A 26,620-nucleotide genomic window follows, 5' to 3' on the forward strand; every position below is an offset into this window, starting at 1 on the left:
TAGAGAATACTACAAGGCACCATGCAAAGGCTACTCACGAAGAGTGTGTGTCTGCAGATCAAGTTGACTTTAAACTGCTGACTTACTACTACTATATGTTGAAATGCAGGAAAAGGAAGCATATTTTTTTCTGTTTTTGATTGGAATAATTTGGTACTTAAATCTTCTACTTAAATAGCTACTGTTATTCTTGAGCTCAACACGATGGCTTTCCATAAAAATAATTAGTCTTATAGATTTTACTGTCCCTGTGGAAAAGTTTTTTTTTAACCCTAGCGCTGTAGGAGTACTGCTATCATCTGTCAAATAACTGAAATAACTGCATGTCATGCTTGTATTGTAGTTGCATTCTGATGTATTGCATGTTAGATGTACATTCCATTTCAGACTGAAGAACAGTCGCCTACTATGGACATGGATGGTCTTGATAATAATATTATTCAAAATACTGAAAAACACTACAATGTAAGTACTACTAACCCTCCTCTCCTCCTCCTCCTGAAATGTCTGGGTGTGGTAATTGACATCTTGCATTATATTTTCTTTCAATACTCCAATCTCATTCGATAAGTGCAATCGCATTCATTTTGCAGGAAGATAAATTATGCTTTTGAGTTCTATTCTCTTGTAGATGTTCCAAAACCCACCACCTTGCAACAGATAGCGTTTTATACCCCACAAAAATTAAAACACATGAGCTCAACTTTGGTTTTCTTTTCAGTAGGGTTGCAAAATTCCCATAACATTCCCAAAACCCCCAGTTTTTCCAGAAATCCTGGTTCTACAATTCCAAGAATCAGTTGGGAATAAGCAGGAAATCCAGAACTCTCCAACTAGGATTTCTGGAAAACCTAGGAATTTTGGGAAAGCTACCATTATTTTGCAACCCTACTTTTCAGCATGTGCCTCCTCCTTTCGATATAGCTGATTTCATGAGCGCTGTTCTGCTTATGTACCACTAGAGGGCAGACTTGACAAGCTGATCCCACGTCTTCTGATTCCCCTCAGTCAATTACAGTACCTTGACGAATTTAAAGTTACTGCAGCAAGTAAACCTGAAATAAATTACAGTCTTGAATTATTGCTTAATCTTTGATCAGCTTTACTCAGTGACACACATAATGTATTTAATAGTACATTTGTAATACAATAGTAGTTATAGCAGTAGGGCCGGTTTCTTGGGAATAGTTTTGTGCATGTGTGCTAAAACATTATATTAGAGCAAACATTGAACAGGCTATCTGTTTGGAAGGTAATTGAATCAGTTTTATACAATTACAGAGGAATCTATTACAGGCAGCCATCTGGGATACCCCTCAAATCAATATGGGTATTTTATTGGATTTCCCATAAGACCTTGGTGGATCTCTCCTGCTCATTTGAGTCAAGCCCCAGGGCGCGCACGCACACACACACCCTCTGTGTCCTTAGTGATTATGTTACATCATCATACTGTACCTGGCTACATTTACTCTGATATCTGGATACCATTATTGGCCGAACAGATGGAAATTTGTTGAGGATTGTTCATAACACAGACTGAAGTAGAACAGAATTGCATCTATGATACAGTGTACAGTCTTGCATTGGACAAACTGCTGGACCGATATGTTGAAGACTGTGTACATTGTGTATGATCTAAAGGAATGAAAACGAAATTGAGTTTTAAAATGTTTTAATTGTACAGAATGATACTATTTCAGATCACATTTTGTCCTTGGAGAGGACAATAAGGGCGTGTTGCTGCCTCTAAATCATCATAGATGTTCGGTTCTATCTGTCTCTACTTTCCATCTTGGATATGCATGAGTGATAGGCATTGTGGTTAGCTTTCAGATTTCCTCCAGCATGGAATTAAAGATGTTCAGGTGAACTTTTCCCAAACTTTAATAACAAAGAAAGACCCAATAGCTTTTTTGGCTCTGATCTGTAAATTATTTAAAGTTATATAACATATGCTACGCATTCATGGTAATTCCCTGCATGGAACATTCCGTTCCAACAGCTGAGTACAGCAACAGCACGGATCCCAATTCAAAGTTACCGTAGTCTCTCCCTAAATTTGGAACGTGTGCTTGTGTTTCATAATTGAACATGCAGTGGATGTACTGAGGGACTCTCAGAGAGCCGGAATATTAACAGTTTAGCCACACTCCTCCCTCAAATACACAGGCATTGAGCATGTTGCTCTACCAAGGAGAGGAGTTAACATCGAGATCCTACTACTACAAAGGGAGGCTTACTGGATATCCTGTCTAAAAACATTGACCCCACGTGGTCTGAATATTGACTTTGATCTCAGGCCCTTATGAACAATTCTCTCTTTTATGAACAAGTCGTATAATTGTATATATTCTTTCTACAGCTTATCAGCGTACACCTAATATGTTCCCGCTGTTGATGATGATGCTTATTATGCATTAAGGTTGAACCAAAATATTACATGTAAAAAATACAAATGAAATCAGAAACAATTAAATATGTGAAATTGAATTAAACAATAATTTATGTTGATGCTAATATTGTGTGCAATATTCAATTATGTCTGCATATGATAACAATAGCCTAATATATTTAATATGCCATAAACTACTGTTTTTTTAACAGTTTCACTCAATTCATTCTAATTAACATATTCATTATGACACACCCCTCACTATTGTCATTGGTTGCACTGTTTGTCTACATAACCTGGTTCAAGTATTCATGACATTACCCTGAAGAAGGCACAGTGATGCCGAAACGTTGGTGATTTACCCAATAAATTACTGGGAGTTTATATATGGAGTGTGAGTTATTTTTATAGCGTATTCGCCGTTAGTCAGCACCTCCACACAAAATTATTTTTCTGGGTGTGTGCCAGCTCATGTTTTTTATTGAGTCTTTCATAATTGAACATGCCGTGGATGTACTGAGGGACTCTGTGAGCTGGAATATTAACAGTTTAGTCACTCTCACTTTCATGTGAGAAGGTCTCCATGAACACATTAGCGCAGTGTGAAAAGTTCATCAGGGGAGGAGAGGGTTGGCCGCTGGCCAAGAATCCCTCCCCAGTCCCTGCTGAACGCTGTCTGATTTCTATAAATGCATTTCGGGCCCTTTCTCTCTAGTGGCATGGGATCAACCGGCAGAAAATTGAGGCTTTAGATTTACTGGAATATTTGCATGTATATGTACAGTAGCCTATATATTGCATCCAAAAAAAGGGAATAGAGTAAAGCTGACTAATGCACTGTGTAAAGTATGCCATGTCATCTATCATTGGGATGCAATTATGCCCATGTATGAATCATGTGGTTCTCTGTAGCTCAGTTGGTAGAGCATGGCACTTGCTATGCCAGGAGAGTGGGTTTGATTCCTGGGACCAGCCATACGTAAAACGTATGCAAGCATGACTGTAAGTCTCTTTGGATAAAAGCATCTGCTAGATGTTATATTATTTAGTCAGGAAGATCTAGTAGGTGGGAGAGGCACGTGTCTTAAGATAAGAGAAGATCAAAGTTAAACAGGATGTGAAGGTCATAAAGATGAATGGTGTCGACTTAGTTGATCCAGGCTCTGTTTTCTTAGAGCGGGGCAGCAGTAAATCTACTGCAGGATTCTAAGACTCCAGCTAGGTTTTTGTTACATACATATTTTTCTCTTTGCTCTACAGTACTGTATAGTAGCTCGGTCTGCTTTTCCAAGCTTATGCAATATGCAAGCATTTGGCAACTCACATCTCCCTCAAAGCCACGCTGCCTCTCCTTAGTAGACTAGAATAGTTTGATTGCGCTTGCCTGGTGTAATGGAACCAATGAAATAGTCCCAAAAGTTCAAACACTGCCCGCCTGGCACTCCAGGCAGACTCAATCAAATTATGAAAAATATTTGAAAGAAAACAAATACTATTTATGCCCAGGTCTGAATACCTTTTGAGTGCTTTTCTCTCCCTCCTGCAAATTTTCCATTCATTCTCCCCACTGTGAGAAGTGCTTGGTTCACTGATTACCTCTAATGACTAGAACTGAATGTTTTAGTCATTTTAACTTTTTTTCATGACTACTTTGATCCTCTGCCCAGGAATGGTCTGAAATGCTGTGTCATTTTGACCTAATACGCTTTCCTTTCTTTTCTTTAAACCACCCCACTATCGTTTATAGATGCATATCTTTGTTCCTAGTTGTGCTACAGTACAAAGATACAGAAGCTTAGAACATTTCAGATAGCCTGTACCCAGATCTGTTTGTGCTGTCTTGCCAACTCCTTTTTATGATCACTTGGCACGACATTGACAGTAGGAGTTGGAAAGGCAGTGCTAACAGATCTGGGACCAGGCTAAGTTTCAGATGCTTAGGAAAGCCTTTGATCATTCTTTGATCATCCCCCATTGCTCAGCAGCATCCCTCTCAGACAGACAGATGGTGTGTTAGCGAGGCGAAGTAGCTACAGAATGGTAATAAAGCTGACTGCAGCTGTCACAACTGTCACAAAGCATCCTGATTCAGCAGGGATCTGAGAGCCTCCTCTTGCAGACTAGACTGTTGTTTCTTGGAGACAGACCCAACCCTAAGTTTTGCTTTAGCTTAATGTACCACTGCAATAACAGGCCATGATGAAGCTCTGCAGATATTTTACATTCAGTCCTTGGCCCTTGTTAGTCGGAGTCCCAAATGGCACCCTATTCTCTATATAGTATTATGTGTCCTTGTCAAAAGTAGTGCACAACATAGGGAATAGGGTGCCACTTGGGATTCAGCATTAGTGAATAAAGGGCATGACCCATGCTCACCCTTCAGGACTGGCCCTTGACATTTCCACTGTCTACCATATCAACCTGTGATTTTGGGTTTCTGAGACCATTTAGAATTATCTGACCTTTAAATGCCACTCAGTTCATATGTAGCTCTGTTCCGTGTGTTTATAATTGTGTATGTGTGTGCGTGTACATGCAGGTATATGTGTGTGTGTGTGTATTTTTACATTCTCTCTCTCCCTCCTCCTCCAGGGCCTGTCCACGGTGTCCATCGTGCCCTGTGTGGAGGCACGGCCCAGCACCCTGGGCCAGTCCCAGTCCGTCATGAACATCTCCAGGATGTCCCCCAGGATAGAGCTTAAGAAGAGGAGGGCCCCCCCGGCCCCCACACCCTGCCAGGGCTGCTACACACTGGAGGCCTACCAGGTGAGAGGGCAACACACACCACACACACCACACACACCACACACACACACACACACACACACACACACACACACACACACACACACACACACACACACTTCAGGTCATGGTGACCTGTGTTTATATCAATTATTGCAACATTGGCTAAACATTTCCTTTAATCTCCTTGTGTTATTTGTGGATCTAATAGCAATAGTGGTAGTGTTATTTCTCTTCTCGTGGTGTTGTTGTGGGAAATGTTTTTCACCATGTTTTGTTGGCTCTAATGGGCTTCTCTCCTCCTGTTGGAGCGAATGGGGTTTGTCTGGAACTGTGTGTTGTGGTCATAGTGACCGTTACTAACAGGAACACACTGCTTAATCTGTGAAATGGATTACATTGTAAATGCCACCCTATTCTCTATATAGTGTACTACTTTTTACCAGGGTCTATAGTGCTCTGGTTAAAAATAGTGCACTATGTAGGGAATAGGGTGCCATTTGGACACCGACTCCTGTTGAGAAGCATAAGGTGTCCACACAGTATTCTGTGTACTACTCACGCTGTTCTTCCAATCAGGATTTAATTTGGGTTTATGTTGTCGTGGCTCCCAGGTTTTTTTTCTCTCCGCTGTCTGTTATTATACCCTTTATAGCGACAATTGGTATCCTTTCAGACAATTAAATTAAGAGCCACATCAGAAGCGTTCAGTATTGTTTCCCTGACGACAATAAACGCAGCTGATTGATGTGCAGTTGTGTTGTTTTTATGCAGTCTTTTATGGTAGGGTAGCTAGATGTGTTTTATTTTTACTAAATGTCTTGGTAAATCATGGTATTTAATGAACTTTAACATATGTTTTTTAGGGTAGAATGGTCTGCACGCAGGCAGCCAGGTTGCATGCAGGCAGCTCAAGATTATTTGATTGACAAGTAAAATGCCTGTTCAGTGGTGCATTGAAGCTATCTCGAGAAGGTTTTCGTGTCGGCATTTAAAAAGCCATAGCGTACCGTTACAGACAAACAAACATGCTGTAGCCGAGGCGCTTTCAAGGCGCCACATTCCATATGTCTGAAAAGGGTATTAGACACTGTTCAGAAACACCACACTGATGACGTCTTTATCAGTCCGTTCACCCAGAGATAAGCAACACTAGCTGTGCCGTGACTCGCTAGCACGGATGAGACAAAGCGTTGTGTTTGGAAGATGGCTGGCTGCATGTTGAGGCACATGGGCCCGATGTACCCTTTTGTGAGGGTTAGACAAGGACCGAGAGATCAGATGAGGACAGAGTGCCTGAGGGACGGGATGGCTGCTCTTAGGTCTCCTTTCCATGAGCCTGAGCTACTGGTAGGATGGCTAGTGTTGTAGTGATGACAATCTGTTCCCCTGCGGTATGACTACACTCTATATAGCAAAAGGTGCTATGTAGAACCTAAAAGGGTTATTTGGCTGTATCCATAGGATAACCTTCTGAAGAACCCTTTTTGGTACCAGGTAGAATCCTTTTGGTTTCAAAAAGGGTTCTCCGAGTCAAATTCTCATGGAACCAAAAAGGGTTCTCCCTGAAACCAACCTTTTTTCTAAGAATGTTAAGCTCGGAATTACCAGAGACCTCACGATACGATATTATCACGATGCTTAAGTGCCGATGCAATATGCATTGCCACTCTAACGATTGTATATGTATTGCAATTCAATACTGTGATTTTAGATCAAATCATTGTTCCAAACATATTGCTCACCATATGTCTGCTGCAGAGGGACAAGAGAGAGACATGAGAAAACAAGTGTTGATCAGTCATGGAAATAAAGGAGCTGAAAACAAATTGGCTTCCAATTTAAAAGAAGATGGAGAACAAGGTTTGGAGGAAAATACTGGAGATTTGGTGCAGGTACATCCAACTAGCACAAAAATAATATTAAGATATTGTCAAAAACGATATATCGTCAAAAATAACATCAGATTGGTAACTGTATCAACCCCCCCTCCCATCACTAGTTATAACCCTCTATTGATCTCAGTACAGTATCAATTTACAATCAATAGTCAAGCTCAAGGCCTTATTCAATCAAATAGCCAACTGGGTTTATCTGGGGTCAAGACAAAAAAAAAATGTGTACATCCCAAATGGCACCCTATTCCCTTTTATAGTGCACTTCAAAGGGAATATGGTGCAATTTGGTACTGTATACATCTAACATGTTGTGCTGAAGGAGTGTTTAAAGCCTTTATTAGGCAATTAGCTGACGTTATGATTTGGACAGGAGTACGCTAACATGTTGACGATACGGCACATGCACGACGTTGCGCGCATGTTGATTTTGTCCACCCACACTAGATCAGGACACGCAGGTTGAAATATCAAAAACTCTGAACCAACTATATTAATTTGGGGACAGGTTGAAAAGCATTAAACATTGATGTCAATTTAGCTAGCTAGCTTGCTGTTGCTAGCTAATTTGTCCTGGGATATAAACATTAGGTTGTTATTTTACCTGAAATGCACAAGGTCCTCTACTCTGACAATTAATCCACAGATAAAGGGGTAAAAGTGTGTTTCTAGTAATCTCTCCTCCTTCAGGCTTCCTCTTCTTTTTTGGACTTTATATGGCGGTTGGCAACCAACTTTAATGTGCATTACCACCACCAACTGCACTGGAGTGTGCACCTCAGTTCATTTTTCAATCACCCATGTTCAATCACCCACACATATGCTCCTAAAAACCAATGAGATGGGAGAGGCGGGACTTGCAGCACATCACACGTCACAAATAGAACCAAGTTTTATTTTAGCGCCTGGCTACGCAGACGCCCATTGACACGCGTGAACATTGTGGCTGCAATGATTGCAGCGCTTGCACATGTGGCGCGAGCGCTGTGGTCAGCATGTAAGAGGTCATGTTTAGAATGCCTTCTGTGACATGGCCTAGCCTGTCATCCTGAGCTGTCCGCTTCAGGGTTTGGTAATAGGTTTTACACAGGCAGGCAGGCAGGCACACTTGTGTAAGCCTGTTTGGCATGCTGGAAAGGTAACATCAGACTCAGGCTTATGCAACAGTAGTCTCTAGTGACAGACAGACTGTTAACATAAACACTGGTTTTGGTTCTGAGATTGCAGTAATAATGCAGCAGTGGATAAGGTGTGTTTTGGTGGCACAATATAAAATATGTATAAGTGGGGTGTCGTGTTTCCAGAGGCAGACAGGCATGAAATCAGCTTGACAGGCTCTTTATGCCAATGTTACTGTACATAGTCAGAGCACAGGTGAGGTTGAGGGTTCAACAAACGAGACAAAAGTTTTCTGTAAAAAAAAATGGAATAATGTCAACAACTATCTCTTGGATGAGATGGCATTACTGAACTCAAAAAATCAAATCAAATTTATTTGTCACATACACATGGTTAGCAGATGTTAATGTGAGTGTAGCGAAATGCTTGTGCTTCTAGTTCTGACAATGCAGTAATAACCAACGAGTAATCTAACCTAACAATGCCAAAACTACTACCTTATACACACAAGTGTAAAGGGATAAAGAATATGTACATAAAGATATGAATGAGTGATGGTACAGAACAGCATAGGCAAGATGCAGTAGATGGTATCGAGTACAGTATATACATTTGAGATGAGTAATGTAGGGTATGTAAACAAAGTGGCATAGTTTAAAGTGGTAGTGATACATGTATTACATAAAGATGCAGTAGATGATATAGCGTACAGTATATACATATACATATGAGATGAATAATGTAGGGTATGTAAACATTATATTAAGTAGCATTGTTTAAAGTGACTAGTGATATATTTTACATCAATTCCCATCAATTCCCATTATTAAAGTGGCTGGAGTTGAGCTGTAGTCGATGAACAGCATTCTCACATAGGTATTCCTCTTGTCCAGATGGGTTAGGGCAGTGTGCAGTGTGGTTGAGATTGCATCGTCTGTGGATCTATTTGGGCGGTAAGCAAATTGGAGTGGGTCTAGGGTGTCAGGTAGGGTGGAGGTGATATGGTCCTTGACTAGTCTCTCAAAGCACTTCATGATGACGGAAGTGAGTGCTATGGGGCAGTAGTCGTTTAGCTCAGTTACCTTAGCTTTCTTGGGAACAGGAACAATGGTGGCCCTCTTGAAGCATGTGGGAAAAGCAGACTGGGATAAGGATTGATTGAATATGTCCGTAAACACACCAGCCAGCTGGTCTGCGCATGCTCTGAGGGCGCGGCTGGGATGCCGCCTGGGCCTGCAGCCTTGCGAGGGTTAACACGTTTAAATGTTTTACTCACGTCGGCTGCATTGATGGAGAGTCCGCATGTTTTGGTTGCGGGCCGTGTCAGTGGCACTGTATTGTCCTGAAAGCGGGCAACAAAAAAAACTCAGAAGACCACTGAAAGGGAAGGGGGTTAGGTTAGAATAGTGATTGGTCTAAGAGACTTGGAGCCTACTGTAGGAACACAGTGTTGTACATGATCATTATAGTCAGTACACGCTCAACACATTTCTAATAGACATATATGGTTCCCTTTTTGGGGGCTTCAATCTGCTCACTCCAGGGTAGAGTTGCAAAATTCCAGTAACTTTCCAAAATAGCCAGGTTTTCCCAGAAATCCTAGTTGGAGAATTCCAGATTCCTTGCTCCTTCTTGGGAAAGTCACCAGAATTTTCCAATCCTACTCTAAGGAGTGTTATTCTTCTATGAATCTCGGTAGTTGACCTGATCTGTTCTCAAGTATTTAAATCAACGGTACAAATGTCATGTAGCCTACTGAATATACTCTGTTTTTCTCTGCAGCATGGCTCTTAGTGATGTTGATGTATCGACTCCTGGCTCTGCTTTCAGGGTGGACCTGCCAAGCAGCCCCTGAGCAGTACAGTCTGAGGCAGCATCCCTATTGGTCCTGGTCAAAAGTAGTGCACTATATAAGGAATAGGGTACCATTTGGGACGTAACCTCAGACTCCATCCCATCAGGGGGATAGCTGGCAGCACAGGCTAAGTGTGATTGATTGAGATGGCTACCATTACCTGCATAAACCATTCCTTAGGGAGATGTCATAATTTGAACCAAGAGCGGTTTAGTCTTTCATAGCAATCCGTCATTGGCTTTTTGTACTGCAGCGATTTTAATCCACTTTAATGTAGCCTACCGTTTTAATCTGTTTTAGCAAGATACAAGTTGTCTGTTTACAATTTTGCAAGGTTTGGATATTTCTACATTGGGCTGATGGTACCATTCTCAGTAATAGTTGTGGTCCTTTTATTTATTTTTATTGAATTTGTGGGGAATCCTCCATGAAGGTTTTAATCAGTAGTGTTTTAAAATGTTCCACATTCTGTATAAGGTCACACTTTTTGAAGGTCACACATGATACCTTTAAGAGGAAGCTTGTGATCTGAGTCATATGTTTGCAATCCCTCAGTTAGGCCTACATGATTGCTACACAAGTAAACCATGTGGCTGCAGAACACTTTAGAGTTAGAGTGAGAATGGTTGGTGTGGAAGCCTTAACTTACTCAACGCCTCTCTGAATTGGACTATTCAAGGGGCCTACTTTGGTTTTTCAGCCCATCTGCTGACAACCTCTATTTACTTTGTAAATTATTTTCTATCACTTAAGGCCGTGCAGTTTATTTTAGGTTGTGTTGTTTCACTTCATGCAAACTTGCTAGTGTATGTATTAGGCAACACTGGGAATGTTTCAGTGGGACAGGCTCTACTGTGGAACAGTGTGATTTAAAATAAGTGGCAAACAGAAGCATGGGCAGCTCTAATAGTTTTGAGTGCAGATTTAGTGTGTGTCCCATATGGCACCCCATTCCCTATATAGTACACTACTTTTGACCAGAGCCCTGGTCAAAAGTAGGGCACTATATAGGGAAGTGTTTCCCAACCCTGGTTCTCGAGTACCCCCAACAGTACACACTTTTTATTGTAACCCTGGACAAGCACTCCGGATTCAACTTGTCAAATAATCATCAAGACCTCAATGAGTTGAATGAAGTGTGTTTGTCCAGGGCTACAATGAAAAAGTGTTCTGTTGGGGGTACTCGAGAACCAGGGTTGGGAAACACTGATATAGGGGATAGGGTTCCATTTGGGAGTCTCTCTGTCATGCTCCTTTCCTCTTTCCTAAGGAAGAAAACGTTGTGTTCTCAGGAACAAAGGAAGAGGCCCATAATGCCAAAACAAACAGCCCACTGGAACTGTGTAGTCTACCATCTCTCTCTCTCTCTGTGTGTGTGTGTGTGTGTGTGTGTGTGTGTGTGTGTGTGTGTGTCAATCTAATGAAGTAGTGGTGGCGTCTTCTCACAGAAATGTTGTGGGGAATGTTGTTTTTTCACCATGTTATGTTGGCTCTAATGAGCTTCTCTCCTCCTGTTGGAGATAATGGGGCTTGTTTGGAGCTGTGTTTTGTGTTTATGTTCACATTTAAATCATTATTATTTCCAAATCTCAGTCTCACAGTTAAGTTTTTGAAACAATTGTTTTGTACCTAAAAGAAAGACAAAAAACCTATCATTGTTGTGGTTTTATGTTGGAATGTAATCTTAACTTTAGCAGACAAAGTCCTATCCAGCACTGATAAAGATATAATGGAATATTTTCACTACAGTTGGCAGAGTAGTCCACACTTCGTCTACAGTGGTACATTGGCTCTCTATTTGAAGTGGACTTATGCCATGAGCACTGATATACTGTACTTTTACCTTCAAATGGGTGTATGTGTGTGCACGTACTTACAGATGTGTGTGTAAGCAAGCGTGCCCGTTTTTCTGTGTGTGTGTGGTCTGACCATAAAGAGCCTCTAAATTCACTGTGCCAGCTCTGGAGTGGTGTGCTGTGTTGAGTCATTCAAAAGCTGGAGCTTTGGCAGCCAGGGGACTGAGCCTGCATCCCCCTATTCACGTAATAGTGCACTACTTTTGACCAGGGCCCATAGAGCTTTAGTCTAACGTAGTGCACTATGGGTCCCATTTGGGACATAGACCAAGTCAACCATTAAGGAGTGAGCTAGCATTCCTGCAGGATTATGGGGTAGAAAAGCTATAGAAATATTTGACTGAATGACAGCATTGAGTGGCAGCACATCAGTGTATAGTCAATGTGATTTGATACAGTCTGTGATATAGAGTTAGTAGAGCTGGGAGATAGAGCTGGGAGAGTGCACAGCAGTTTGGGCATGGCTCATGGAAAATCACCTCAGGCTCGAAATTGCGATGAAAGTAGCAACAAGCCATACATGATTTGTCAAAACTTTTTTTTTTTTATTCCTTGAACGTGGTTGAAGTAAGTCAATGTCCTTTTTTATTTTTCTATTCTAAGAAAAGGCATGTGGTGTTTCTCTGGGATTGAGTCATTGTGGTTGGAACGCTGTGTTACTTACTGCCCGCCACCTTGCACTTCTTTAGAGGTTGAGTTGCGTAAACTCCCTGAACTGTGTATGCACCTCCACCAACTCCACCATCACACCACCGTTCATACTTGTCGGTCTCTGGCATACCATAGCATGTGGGGCAAAGTTGAAGCTGTAATGGAGGACTGACTGGGATATGAAGATGGATGTGCGTGTGTGAGTACGTATGTGTGCATGACCATGTGGGTGCACGTGTGTGACTGATTGGATGCTCTTCAGAGTGAAAGACAATACAGTGCAGCTGAACGAAGCGACGGTGTCCTCTCACAGGCTGTAATCAGGCCATTCTCTATGAATGCTCCATACTACAGTTGTACTGGAGTGTAAACATACCAGGGGAATTGATTGTGTTGCTCAGCTATGGATTACTGTTTAAAGTGGCTGAGTGGTGTGCTTTGGGATTTAGAGGAGCCAATTTAAGTCTGGGGAACGGAACATGTACATAAGATTGGCCAAATGGAAACCAAAGCTTCCCTTGCTTAGTATATTTAATAACCCTGCGTGGCAATGGTTTAGCTCCCGTCTAAATCTGATATATATGTTGGAAGCATAACGACAGCAATATAAACCATTTGCACACACACTTTAGAGAGTGATGAATATTTCTCATTGGACCATACGTTTACTGGATAGTTTTGAGACAGTGAGTTGTGTCAGGTCAACTTTGTGGATCTAATGGAGCATGTAAGATGAGGAAGCATGGGGAGTTACAGTCTGTCAGTGGTAGAGTGAATAGTAATACCAGGGTAATGGCTGTCTGTCTCTGCCATGAAGATAAAGGGCTCTGGATGACTACTTTACAATGGAGGTAGCATGGGCAGCCCCAGGGCTGTCACAGAGGATGCCATTTGGAAGGATAGAACGTGTGCAGTCTTTCCATATCTAAGGTCTCTGTACTGGAGGCCTGGGTCATTGAGTTCATAAACAGCTCACCAGTTGACATGCAGACAGATGACAGTAGTAGTAGTACAGATAGTTTGTAGCAGGGGGAAAATTTGTCGAAGATATAAGGAGGTGTTGACCCATTTTAATTAGGTCTGGGAATTGCCAGGGACCTCATGATACGCTATTATCACGATTACGTAGGTGCCGATACATTATGTATTGCAATTCTCACTGTCGTTGCAGAATTTATCACAACATCATGATTCTATAGTATTGCAATTTGATATTGCGAATTGATGTTCACTATGTCTGCTGCAGAGAGACAAGAGAGAGCATGTGAAAATGTTTTTTATCAGTCATGGAAATAAAAGTGCTGAAAACATGTTGACTCACTATTTAAAAAGAAGATGGAGAACAAGCTATAGGATGAAAAATACCGGCGTTTTGGCGCAGGTACAGCCGACTAGCGCAAGCTAACGCTACCTAGCAAAAAAATAATATATATATACTACCGTTCGAAAGTTTGGGTTCACTTAGAAATGTCCTTGTTTTTGAAAGAAAAGGAAATTTTTGTTCCATTAAAATAACATCATATTGATCAGAAATACAGTGTAAACATTGTTAATGTTGTAAATGACTATTGTAGCTGGAAACGTCTGATTTTTAATGGAATAACTACATAGGCGTACAGAGGCCCACAATCAGCAACCATCACTCCTGTGTTCCAATTGCACGTCGTGTTAGCTAATCCAGGTTTATCAATTTAAAAGGCTATTTGATCATTAAAAAACCCTTTTGCAATTATGTTGGCACAGCTGAAAACTGTTGTCCTGATTTAAAGAAGCAATAAAACGGACCTTCTTTAGACTAGGTGAGTATCTGGAGCATCAACATTTGTGGGTTCAATTACAGGCTCAAAATGGCCAGAAACAAGAACTTTATTCTGAAACTTGTCAGTCTATTCTTGTTTTGAGAAATTAAGGCTATTCCATGCGAGAAATTGCCAAGAAACTGAAGATCTCATACAACGCTGTGTACTACTCCGTCACAGAACAGTGCAAACTGGCCCTAACCAGAAAGAAAGAGGAGAGGGGAGGTCCTGGTGCACAACTGAGCAAGAGGACAAGTACATTAGAGTGTCTAGTTTGAGAAACAGACGCCTCACAAGTCCTCAACTGGCAGCTTCATTAAATAGTATCCTCAAAACACCCGTCTCAACATCAACAGTGAAGAGGCGACTCCGGGATGCTGGCCTTCTAGGCAGATTGGTGTGGCTGGCTTCCGGGTTAAGTGGGGCATTGTGTCCAGAAGCAATGTGGCTTGGTTGGGTTATGTTTTAAGAGGATGCACGGCTCTTGACCTTCGCCTCTCCCGAGTCCATACGGGAGTTGCAGCGATGAGACAAGACTGTAACTACCAATTGGATACCACGAAATTGGTGAGAAAAAGGGCTAAAAAATGTAGTTAATGTGTTGTATTGGATTTGTCCCAAACATAACATTTTGTATTCAGGGCAGAAAGTTAATGACTATTTTAGAATTGAAGTTTTAATGTTACTTTGCCACATTTTCTGACGTATTACTTTATTGCCTTGTTGAAATCAGGATGCATGTTATGAAATATTTGTATTCTGTAATGGCTTCCTTCTTTTCAACCTGTGAACTAGAATAGTATTGTGGAGTAACTACAGTGTTGTTTATCCATCCTCAGTTTTCTCCTATCACAACTATTTTGAGATGTGGCTTATGCGCCCAAACTCACACAACACCTTTTTTGATCAATGTAAAGCTTTAGGTCACGCACAACATTACGGTCAAATAAGATTCACGGGCAACAAAGAAAATACCAGGTAATAAAAAAACCTTTGGGTCATGTTCAATTCTGATCTAAATTTCAAATCACACATTAAGAATGTGACCAAAATAGCTTTTTACCACCTGAGGAACATTGCTAAAGGTGCGACCGTTTCTATCTCAGGCTGATACAGAGAAACTCATCCATACTTTTGTTACAAGCAGCTTGACTACTGTAATGCTCTCCTGTCTGGTCTGGCCAAGAAAGTCACTGGTCACCTGCAAAACATGCAGAATGCTGCAACATGGGTACTGCCCAAGACCAGACAGGGAGCTCACATTACACCCGTTTTAAAGTCTCTGCCTTTAGAATTAATTTTAATATTCTTCTATTGGTTTTTAAATCAATCCATGATTGTGCACCTCGGTACATGTCAGACATGCTTTTGAGTTATCTACCCAGTAGGTCCCTCAGGTCCTCTGGCACTGGCCTTTTAATTATCCCAAAGCCTAGGACCAAGAGGCATGAAGCGGTAGCCTTTAGTTACTATGCCACCAGCCTCTGGAATAGCCTGATAGAGAACATGAGGTGGGCTGAAACTGTGGACATATTTAAAAGAGATCTTAAAACACACCTTTTCCTTAGGATTCTTTTTTAGTGTTTCCGTTTTTATTGTTCTTTAGTTTCTATCCACTTATGTTTGTTGTGTAGTAAATATTTGTTTTTATTTTCATTGTTTTTTATTTATGTTTTTTCCTGTGAAGCGCCCTGTGTTGCAGTCATGTCTGAAATGTGCTATATAAATAAAGCTTGATTTGATTCCCATTAAAATATTTGAAATGGCTACCAAAAATGTTTGAAAGTGTTATGTCCATGCCTCAAGGATCAGAGGATATGTTGAGATTAAATGAGTCACTCATTGTTTTGTTGTATAAGGCAGCAATAATATGTAACTTTTTGGCAACCTGACCAAATTCACATAGAAATGTTAGTTATGTCATTCTCATTGAAAGCAAGTCTAATAAGCATTTGATCTGTTCTATGTGCTCTATTTCTATGCTTCCCATTCTTAAGTTTTGTTTTTGCATCTTTTACTTTGGGTTTTGTACACCAGCTTCAAACAGCTGGAAATACAATGTTTTTGGTTATGGAAAAGATATTTCACATCGGTTTAGATGGTACAATGATTGCCTGTTTTGTAACATAAATTGAAATTAGGTGAACTATTAGAATTTTATCAACCAGGAAATGGCGGCACGATTTTGCGTGGTGCACCTTTTAATAATGATAATGAGCAGTGAAGATGTCCAAGAATAAATTATTTATAGGGTATATTGTCACGGCTAGGGGGAGTTGTTAAGCCCATGACTCATTCTCTCTCTCTCTCGCTCTCTCTCAGGGGGCTCCTGACTCAGAGAGTACACTGAGGAAGAGGAAGGCCCCAGCACCCCCTCCTACCCCTGCTACCTCTGTCACCCCAGCTCCTAGCACCCCAGCACCTCACACCTCTGTCCAGATGGCCCCCTCTCCCTCCCCAGCCCCCAGCTCGCCTACCCCCAGCTTGCCTGCGGAGGAGGACTCTGGCTCTGAGCTGAGCAATGGGTCTGTCTACAGCAGCAGCAGTAGTGGGGTCGCCGCCGGCACCTCTGTCGCTGACACCTCAATGGCCGACTCTGATTCCGCCTCTAGCAGGGCTGATGTGTCCAAGCCCGGCCCTGATTCCACCCCCATCAACATTGCTGCCATGGCTGACTCCTCCCAAGACTCCACCCCCAGCAAGGTTGACACCGGCCCCAGGAGCAAGACTATGGTCAATGTCGCCCCTACCAGCAAGGTTGAAAAGGTTGACTCCGCCCCCAGGAGCAGTACTGACAAGGCCAAGCCCACCCCCGACTCGTCCCGCAGCACCACACCGGAGGAGACCAGAGGAGAGTCTGCTCTTGGCCTGAAACTAGACGAGAAAGAGAACAACAGACACAGTGCCATGGGTCAGTATCATCAGTACACATATAGTCAATGTAAAGAGGCTGATTTGAGTTCTCTCCCGTCAACCCGCAGGCTGTTCCAGTCAGTGTTCAGAGGTAGATGAAGGGACAGAACGTGCTTTGCACCATGTTGAGCACTGACTCACAAGATGTTTGTCATAGCAGTCATATAACAGTGTAACAAACCTGGCCTAGGTAGGCTCCTTAATGATCTCACCCAAATGGTTTAACCCAATTGGAGAACACCCTCAAGGATTGCTTCCACTTTTCACTATAATGGGTTCCCCTGAACCTGAACTGAGTCACTGGTGGTAGACATGATACCTGTACAGTAATTTAGCCAGTAGGGACCCAAGGCAGCATAAACTTTAAAAAAACTATGTCACAGGACAGGAGTTGGCCGGGATTGCAGTGCTGCAGATTTGATTGAATGCCTTACGTTTTGTACAATCTTTCCTCAGTAAACCAGGTGAAATAGCATTGCTATTAGGCTCGCTATTCCTATTGATGCACTGTACTGTAGAAATTACATTTCTCCAGCCTAAAAGAATCACTGTCCTACCTAATCTAACAAGGGAACAACATGCACAAGACTAGAGTTATATCTTTTTGCTTTATTCTCCATGTCTTTTCTTGAAACTAGTTGAAGTGGACCAGATTTATTTAGCTTGGAGAGGATGAGAGAGGTTGAGGGATGAAGTTTTTAGTGCAGTGGACACACTTAAAGCAGACAGCTCTGGGGAGTTGATTTATAGACCTGGGTGTGCCTCCCTCCCCTCTGCTACTCCCAAGACACTATGCAGAACAAATAGACTTCTGCTGGGAAGGCCCTGTCAGATCCAAAGACCTTTCTAATAGACTTCTGCTGGGAAGACCCTGTCAGATCCACAGACCTTTCTAATAGACTTCTGCTGGGAAGACCCTGTCAGATCCATAGACCTTTCTAATAGACTTCTGCTGGGAAGACCCTGTCAGACCGACAAACCTATCTATTGCTCACAAGGCAGAACAACTAGACTTCCCCAAAACATAACAAAACAAATCATTATGTTCTGATCTGAAGTTGTATATTTATGGGTTGTACATCATCGGTTGTACAGTCTGTAAAATAAATAGATGACATGCATCAATTAGGGATGATGTACTACAGGGATTTTAGATGTTTCCCCTTATTTAACCACCGTGGGCTAAAGATAATCATTGTTTATGTTCTAAAATGTATGTGAGCGCAGTTGTTTCCTGCCTCTCCAACTGTGTGGAGAGAAATAACCTCTATTGGCTCTGTTAGCAGGAATAGTGCAACCCAGATATCTCTCTACTCTCTCACACTGCTCCTCTGTGCTCTTTTCCTCTTTTCGTCTGTTCTCTTTTCGTCTGTTCTCTTGTCCTCTTTTCGTCTGTTCTCGCTCTCGCTCTCGCTCTGCTCTGCTCTGCTCTGCTCTGCTCTGCTCTGCTCTCACATCATAGTGAAAAAACAGTCCCTCAACCCAATTTTAAATGTTTGGCTCAGGCACAGAGGCTCTATTTGTAATAGGTGGTTTTTCGATCGTTGATTCTCATCTTAAAATACATTTTCTGTCTGGAAAAAAACAGATTTCAACCCACTCAATTGGGGCTGTTTCAATCAATCCACCCACCCATTGTGGTGTGTGTGTGTGTTTTTTTTTTAAAGGGCCTGCAGATCATCTGTTAGCCTCTGAAGGGTGTGTTACGTTATCTTCAGTGCTGACAATAGGGAATCTCTCATCTTAATCTGCTGTGTGCGGTTAAGTCCCGTAGCTAGGTACATATTTTTGTGGCGCTAGCTGTCACGCCTGGAACACAGTCAATCATCTAAAGGGGCTGAGGCACAGAGTCAGTCTCTCCCACGGCCAGCTCTACTCCTTGCAGTCCATCAGCTGCTGAGTAAGGAATGCGTGAGGCATACGTTGACATATTGCTCACATCGCTCAGCACTGGCTGCCATTACATCAGCCTGTTACTGGTTTTATCCCAAATGGCACCCTATTCCCTTATAGGGCACTATTTATGACAAGAGCCCTATGGGCCCAGGTCAAAAGTAGTGGTACTATATAAGTAACAGGGTGCTATTTAGGACCAACACACAGTTACACTCCCGTGGCAGGCCGTTCAGCTCCAGTCCCCCCATTGCCATCAGTATTTCTGTCAGATTTCTCTGAATGTTTACTGCCGCTGTGTGCTCATACTATGTATGTGATCACTGATATGAGTCAAAGCAGACTCCCTTTTAATATGGAAATCCAAGATGACAATATTCTGAAAATCTATAGTTGACTAATTGTGATTATACACTTCTACATAAAACACCAGATATGGAGATTCTTGTTTTGTCAAGTGGCCTACTGTTCTGAAAACACCTGGATGTTACGATTTGATGCAACAGTCAGCGTTTGAGCTGGCCACACTGTTTTTTCACAGAGACATTTTGCACAAACACAGTCCTTACAAAGTTATGTCCTGAATGTGACCAGTTTATTTTTGGATGCAATGTTCAGACATTCACAGAAGTAGCGACAGCATAACACAATCATGCAAACCGGAAAATGTAGGCTACATTAGTCCTAGTGCTAACAGAGGAAAGATTTGACGTAACACAAGCAGTCATATTTAGCTAACAGAAACCACAATGTGAATTGGAACCCCCTAGAAATAACTATTTACAATTCATCACATCAAGGGTGAGCTCACCATTGATCTAAATAATTGAGTAAAACGCATTCTAAAAATCGAATGTAATCCGGCGATGGGTAGTGTGTGCGCGCCACACTGTTTTTTTTTTTTTGCATCAACCAAAGATAATAAGAGGAGGCAAGATGAGTTTGGTCTGTTTGCAGTATGCATGTTGAAGGGGTTATGTTGTCTATGATCATTCACTTCCCTTCATTCAGTTCCAGAAGTTTACTTGAAAGATTTGGGAACCATTCCTTCTCCTCATTATAACATATTTTGTCTGACAGATGTTTACGTGACACCCAGAATGCATTGTATAATGTCAACAAACATGGCATCACACATAGCTGGCAAATAGCTTAGCATTAGCTCATCACAATCAGTACAACCTTCAAAAAAGTATTTTACATACATCAAAGGTGTCCATTACAATCTATGCAATAATCGGAATGCATTACTTGTCACCAATACTTGAAAACATGAATAAAACTGTAAATACATTATGCTCAATACATACATACTGTATGCTGCAGTAGAAAAGACAACACGATATACAGAAAATAAGGCACTTACTTTGATAGGAACGCACACATGTCCAAAGTTATTATTGGTAAGGAAAACAACAATGAAGGCAATGCGAGCGCCAGCCAGGAAATGTGCCAGGGGGAAAAAGTTTGTAAGACTGCGCAAATATCTGCATATTTGATCTGTGGAAACACTGGGGAGGTGCTTGGGCTCTCCTCAAAGAGAGAGGTTTGTCCGGCTCAGTAAAGCCTCAAACATAAATTGTCTGCTACAGTGAAATGTGCTACTTTTATGTGAATTAATGAGGCAGCGGAACACACCTCAACTCAAACTGTTGTTAGAAAATAATTTGAAATTGACAAGTTGAAACAGCCTATAGATAATTAGCAGGCAGTGTGGGTTAACTGTCCTGTTGCGCATCAATCATATTTTGGAACAGTGCATTCTAACGTTGGGTGCATAACAAATCACGCTGGGGCGACCGTTAGAGATATTTGGAACTCACGGGTGAAAAGGTTAAAACTGCAACATATTTTCTCTCAGCCTCATGGCAAAATGTGAACAACAGCATGAGATTAGCTATCAAGCAGCAACATTTTTCTCTGACCCGGGACAAAAAGTGTGGAATTGCAGGAAATTAGCTTTACAATTGCAACATATTCTCAGACTCATGACAAAATGTGTAGAATAGCTTTACAAAACGTGTTGAAATGCAGGAAGTTAGCTGTTTTCCTAAAAAACGAATCCGTTTTTCTAAAACGGGCCCCAAATGGGGTAGTCCGGCCCTGGCCTGGAGTGTTTTGTGAAGCTCTATTTCTATCTCCCTTAGCTGGAGTCTGGGGGCATAGAGTCTGATGTGATCTCTGCTCTGCTCTGTTTAAGGGGCTCTGATTAGAGACTCTGATCAGCAAGCAACACAATTGCCACTGAGAAGCTTTTCTTCAAGCGAGTAGCTTTACTGTACTTTCCCCACATACATTAAGCATTATAAGCAGCTTTCAGTAATTTGTTAATGTAGCCATTCATTGATTGCCTTGTATATTTTGCTTATTGTTTAATGTTTTCAAAAAAAGTAATTTCATTCTGCACAGTATGATGAACAAAGGCAATATTATTTTTAACAGTTGTATTTCCTGTTTTATTTTATTTGAATGATCATACAGAACTTGTGTTTTTGAATGAAACTTTCTCAAGCCGATTGATTTCCCCCATTCTAACACCCAGTGTTGCTGCCTCCTTCCTTTTCTTTAGGTGCTGAGCGTCCAGTGCCACTCAAACCTCTGCGAACCCCAGTACGGGAGCTCCCCCAGTTAGTCATCCCCTCACCCCCGCCTCCCCCTCCCCCTCCCTCAGACCCAGACTCCCCCGATGCCTCACCAGAGAACCACATGGAGGAGGCCCCTCAGTGTAGGTCTTTCATCCCAGCTGACCTCTACTATTGGGCTGCCTTTCCCTCCGGCAGCCAGCCACTCTCCTTCCAACCTTCATGTCTTCCTCTAACTCCTCTCCTTCTTCAGTGCTGCTTCCCTCCCTGAACTTCATAGTTGTTGTTGAATGTCCCGTGTGGCTCAGTTGGTAGAGCATGGTGCTTGCAATGCCAAGGTTGTGGGTTTGAGTCCCAGAGGGGAACAGTACCATGTACTGTAAGTTGCTCTGGTTCAGAGCTTCTGCTAAATGACTAACATGTTGAAATCAATCTCTGTGTGTGTCACAGTTTTCAAATCAAATTTATTTATATAGCCCTTCGTACATCAGCTGATATCTCAAAGTGCTGTACAGAAACCCAGCCTAAAACCCCAAACAGCAAGCAATGCAGGTGTAGAAGCACGGTGGCTAGGAAAAACTCCCTAGAAAGGCCAAAACCTAGGAAGAAACCTAGAGAGGAACCAGGCTATGTGGGGTGGCCAGTCCTCTTCTGGCTGTGCCGGGTGGAGATTATAACAGAACATGGCCAAGATGTTCAAATGTTCATAAATGACCAGCATGGTCGAATAATAATAAGGCAGAACAGTTGAAACTGGAGCAGCAGCACGGTCAGGTGGACTGGGGACAGCAAGGAGTCATCGTGTCAGGTAGTCATGGGGCATGGTCCTAGGGCTCAGGTCAGTTGAAACTGGAGCAGCAGTACGGCCAGGTGGACTGGGGACAGCAAGGAGTCATCGTGTCAGGTAGTCCTGGGGCATGGTCCTAGGGCTCAGGTCCTCCGAGAGAGAGAAAGAAAGAGAGAAGGAGAGAATTAGAGAACGCACACTTAAATTCACACAGGACACCGAATAGGACAGGAGAAGTACTCCAGATATAACAAACTGACCCTAGCCCCCCGACACAAACTACTGCAGCATAAATACTGGAGGCTGAGACAGGAGGGGTCAGGAAACACTGTGGCCCCATCCGAGGACACCCCCGGACAGGGCCAAACAGGAAGGATATAACCCCACCCACTTTGCCAAAGCACAGCCCCCACACCACTAGAGGGATATCTTCAACCACCAACCTACCATCCTGAGACAAGGCTGTTAATGTGTAGTCCAGCTCATGTGGATATTCTATCCAGGCTTTCCACGTGGTTCATCTCCTTTGCAGTCAGTTAAACAGTTATGAGGCCGCCTTTGTAACAGACAGGCTGATAGGCCAGCTGAGCCCAATGCTGAAAGTCAGTTGTGACAGTAAAGTTCCTTGTATCCCAAATGGTACCCTATTCTCTATATAATGCTCTTCTTTTGACCAGGGCCTAATGCACTATATAGGGAATAGTGTGCCATTTTAAGACGCAACGTTAATCAACCTGTGAGGTTTTCATCCCATGTTTTTTTATCTCCTGCTGTCTGTAAAGGGCTGTGATTTTATGTTTCTGTTGTCAGGCTACGATAGCGGCAACTTCTTTCTCCAGGGCTCCAGAACACCTTTATCTACCCTGTCCTAGTTCTATCTTATGTCTTCTTTTCCCTCTCTCTGCCTCTCCCCTCCACAGTCTACTGCTGTGCCCCTGTCCGTTTCCCGTTCTCCAAGCCTCGGTGAACAGACAGACAGACAAACTTCTCTGGCCTGCCGTCCTCTCACTGTCTTCCTCTCCTCCCTCGCTTCTTCTACACCTTCGTCTCTTCCTGCCGGACCTCTGCTCCTTCCATCCTTCTTATTCTGTTCTTAGAACTGCCCCTTGAACTGACTTTCTTTCCCATCTCTATGCTTTCAAATCCCTCTATTGTGGAATGGGGCTTCCTTTTCCTTGTGTTTGTGGCTTGTTTTTATAAATGTCTTAATATACAGTATAAACTATAAGCCGTTTTGTATTTCAGCTAGTTATACAGTGGTTGGTACAGTAGAGAACTAAGAGGAGATTGATGTGTGAGGGCTGATGGGGACAGGAATGTGTGTTCAGTAGGCTGTTTTAAGTGCAGATGAGATAGCCATACATGTATTGAGTGTGGAGTGATTGATGGAGACATTTTGAAATGAGGGTATAAGGAAAGTCATACGATATCTCCAAATCAATGATTTGATGGTGGTGGTATAGATTTCTATATTATTGCTTAGTGTTTGTAATGGTTAGTATCTAGAAACCAGGCTGTTTTTTCTCTGCATGCTGATTGGTTGTCTCCATTAAGGAGTGACCAATAAATCAATTACACTTTTTTTATGTGGAGGGGTCATCCTTTTTTTGAGATGAACTCCTGGGACATTGGTTAGTATTAGTGGGTTTGTGAGAAGCTGCTTCACTGCGACAACATATCAGTGGTGAGAAGTTATGATAGCTATATAGAAGACACTCTTGTTTACATGTTTTTAGCTTTTAGTGAGTGAAATAAATAACTATTCTGTATTGGCCTATCCAGATATTCAGCCCTCCTTTAAGTCCCTTTGTCAATATCAGCATTCATATGGGTTTTTAATTGTGTTATATTGTACAAAAAAGCACTTTAAAAACATGTTTATCATCACAAGTGCAAAATTAGCATGACAGATCATTGACATCAAGGATTTCCTTGAAATGGACAAGCATGAAAACATTACTATTTTATCATTTAATTTAACATTAAAGACTTTAAAGACCACTTGTTTATTGAGGCCATGAGGAAATTATTTGTGATTGGGGTTTTGTTTTGTGTGTGCTGGTAATGTGGCTTAGTGTGTTTTAGTATGTTGTGGAAAGAGAGATGATAGATGTCTATGACTGGATGTGGGTGAGAGTGTTACTGGCACAGAGAGAGAGTTACTGCCAGAGTGTCTTGACTTGGTTTGTGCATGGTTTGGGTTTATGTGATGGGAGCAAGCATGAGTTCATGTTTGTGTAAGATTTTGTTTTGGATAGGGATATACTGTGCATGTGCTTGAGGTTGTGTGCGAGAGTGTTTTTGGCTGTTTTGGGTAAAGTCGGTGTGTGCCTGGTGATTAGGGAGAGTGTGTGTGTGTGCTGGCTGTGGTCGCAGCTGGCATGACCAAGCCAGTGCTGGGAAAGGGTTGGGAAGACCACTGTGTGAGTCACTGGATCTCCAGGAACAGGCTCTCTTCACCATTACAGCTCTGCCTGAAGTTGACAGGCCCAGCTCTCTATCTCTCTATCTCTCGCTCTCTCTCACTCTCTCTCACACACACACACACACACACACACACACACACACACACACACACACACACACACACACACACACACACTGGAGCCAAGGTCACTCAGGGGTTAGGGGGCTTTAAATCATCTCTCTAACGACTTCTCAGTGATGTGCTCTGCATGCTGGCTGGATAATACTGTAAACCTAAGAAATGGAATATACATTAATGCTCCTGCTTTTGGCTTGATGATAAGTGAGACGTTATACAATCTAAATGTTTTGCTCCAAAGCCAAGTGGGAGACCATAGGACTACGGTATATAATGCAACATGTCAATATCGTTCATGGGAAATACTGAGTACAGGATCATAAGGTATGTTTAAGCCTGCTCATCAGCGTAGAGGTTTCATTGAGCCACAAGTGTGTGTGTGTGTGTGTCTCTGAATGTATGTCTAGCTAACATTGTATAATAATATTTATCTCACTCTTCCCCTTCACTGCATCCCTCCTTTCTCATGCACATGCTGTTGCTGTGAACTGTTCTTATCAATAGACCACAGATAACATTAACTATATTAGCTTATTTTGATTCATTATACAGCTTTCTTCTGTCAGTCGATAATACTGATAATAATACTGATGATTGTTGTTGATGATGATCATGTCTACCACCCCTCTACCCGGACCCCAGCTTGGCTGCACTCTCGGCAGCTCTCTGTGGCAGGACGCCAGACCCCAGACACAGAGGAAGAGGAGACTTTATCAATGGGCAGCAGTGGCAGCTTCCAGGATCAGGGCTATGCAGCCTCCGAGGGCATGGCTGAGGACTCTGGCCTGGTCAGCTCCCCCTTGGCCTCCGACACCACTCACCCTACCTCCCCTGACGGGAGCCTCTCCCTGGACTCTTCTGGCTCCTCTCACCCCATGATCCATCCCCTCACCAAGGACTGTTCTAGTGATAGTGACGAGGGCTGTGCCACGTGGGGCTCCAGACACAGGTACTCTAACTGTATTGCCACTCACCTGCTCTGCTCACTGCGTTATCATGGCAATGTTCAGGGTGCACACTTAGCACTGCTTTTCAATTATTCATTCTTAGTTATCCTACCCGTATGCACTTACTACTACTAGTTGCAGACCCTAGCTAAAGCTGATTTTCTCATTGGATGGTTACCTAGTCTTAGATGGCCCAGTCAACCAACGAGTCAGATCCTCCCTATGATTTACCAACTCCCTCCTCGCTCCCAGTTCTCAGTTCTGCCTCGCGTCTCTCACTATTTAGTCAGCTATCTCACGTCTCGCACGTTTCTGCACCGGCTTGTTTTTAAAGGCCTGTTTTACTGCGCCAACAGTGCTTCTTGACTGAGTCACTGCAGTCAACATGTGTTGAAGCTAAGGGGCTACCTTCCAGAGTCTGCAGCGTCACTTAAATCTGCTGGCCTCTAAAGTGAGGGCTCTGGGATTTTTCTCAGGAAAATAGGCTTTACCTAGTATGCAGGAGGAGGGTTCTCTTTGGCTTGGCCAAGAAGAGCAGGGATATAACCCCCATGCCTTTTTTAGTTTAGAAAATAAACACATGAATAAAACAGAGGAATGCTCAGTGGACATCTTGAACTAAGTGTGAAAGAAATATA

The 26,620-nt window shown here is 42.4% G+C and overlaps 1 protein-coding gene across 11 annotated transcripts in view; it reads left to right on the top strand.

Moving 5' to 3' along the window:
- Nucleotides 1-26,620, top strand: part of LOC110512735 (protein cordon-bleu) — a 67,852-nt gene that overhangs the window by 35,484 nt on the left and 5,748 nt on the right. For 8 of the 11 annotated variants that reach the window (XM_021592925.2, XM_021592929.2, XM_036971453.1 and 5 more), the window contains 5 exons: nucleotides 388-465; nucleotides 4,988-5,161; nucleotides 16,638-17,226; nucleotides 21,691-21,846; nucleotides 25,678-25,984. In XM_021592925.2, coding sequence (XP_021448600.2) covers nucleotides 388-465; nucleotides 4,988-5,161; nucleotides 16,638-17,226; nucleotides 21,691-21,846; nucleotides 25,678-25,984 — 1,304 coding nt within the window. The remainder of the gene's footprint in view (nucleotides 1-387; nucleotides 466-4,987; nucleotides 5,162-16,637; nucleotides 17,227-21,690; nucleotides 21,847-25,677; nucleotides 25,985-26,620) is intronic. The other 3 variants (XM_036971487.1, XM_036971508.1, XM_036971519.1) reach the window with 2 other exon arrangements.

Source organism: Oncorhynchus mykiss, chromosome 3, assembly GCF_013265735.2.
Source record: "Oncorhynchus mykiss isolate Arlee chromosome 3, USDA_OmykA_1.1, whole genome shotgun sequence".
Classification (NCBI taxonomy): Eukaryota; Metazoa; Chordata; class Actinopteri; order Salmoniformes; family Salmonidae; genus Oncorhynchus; species Oncorhynchus mykiss.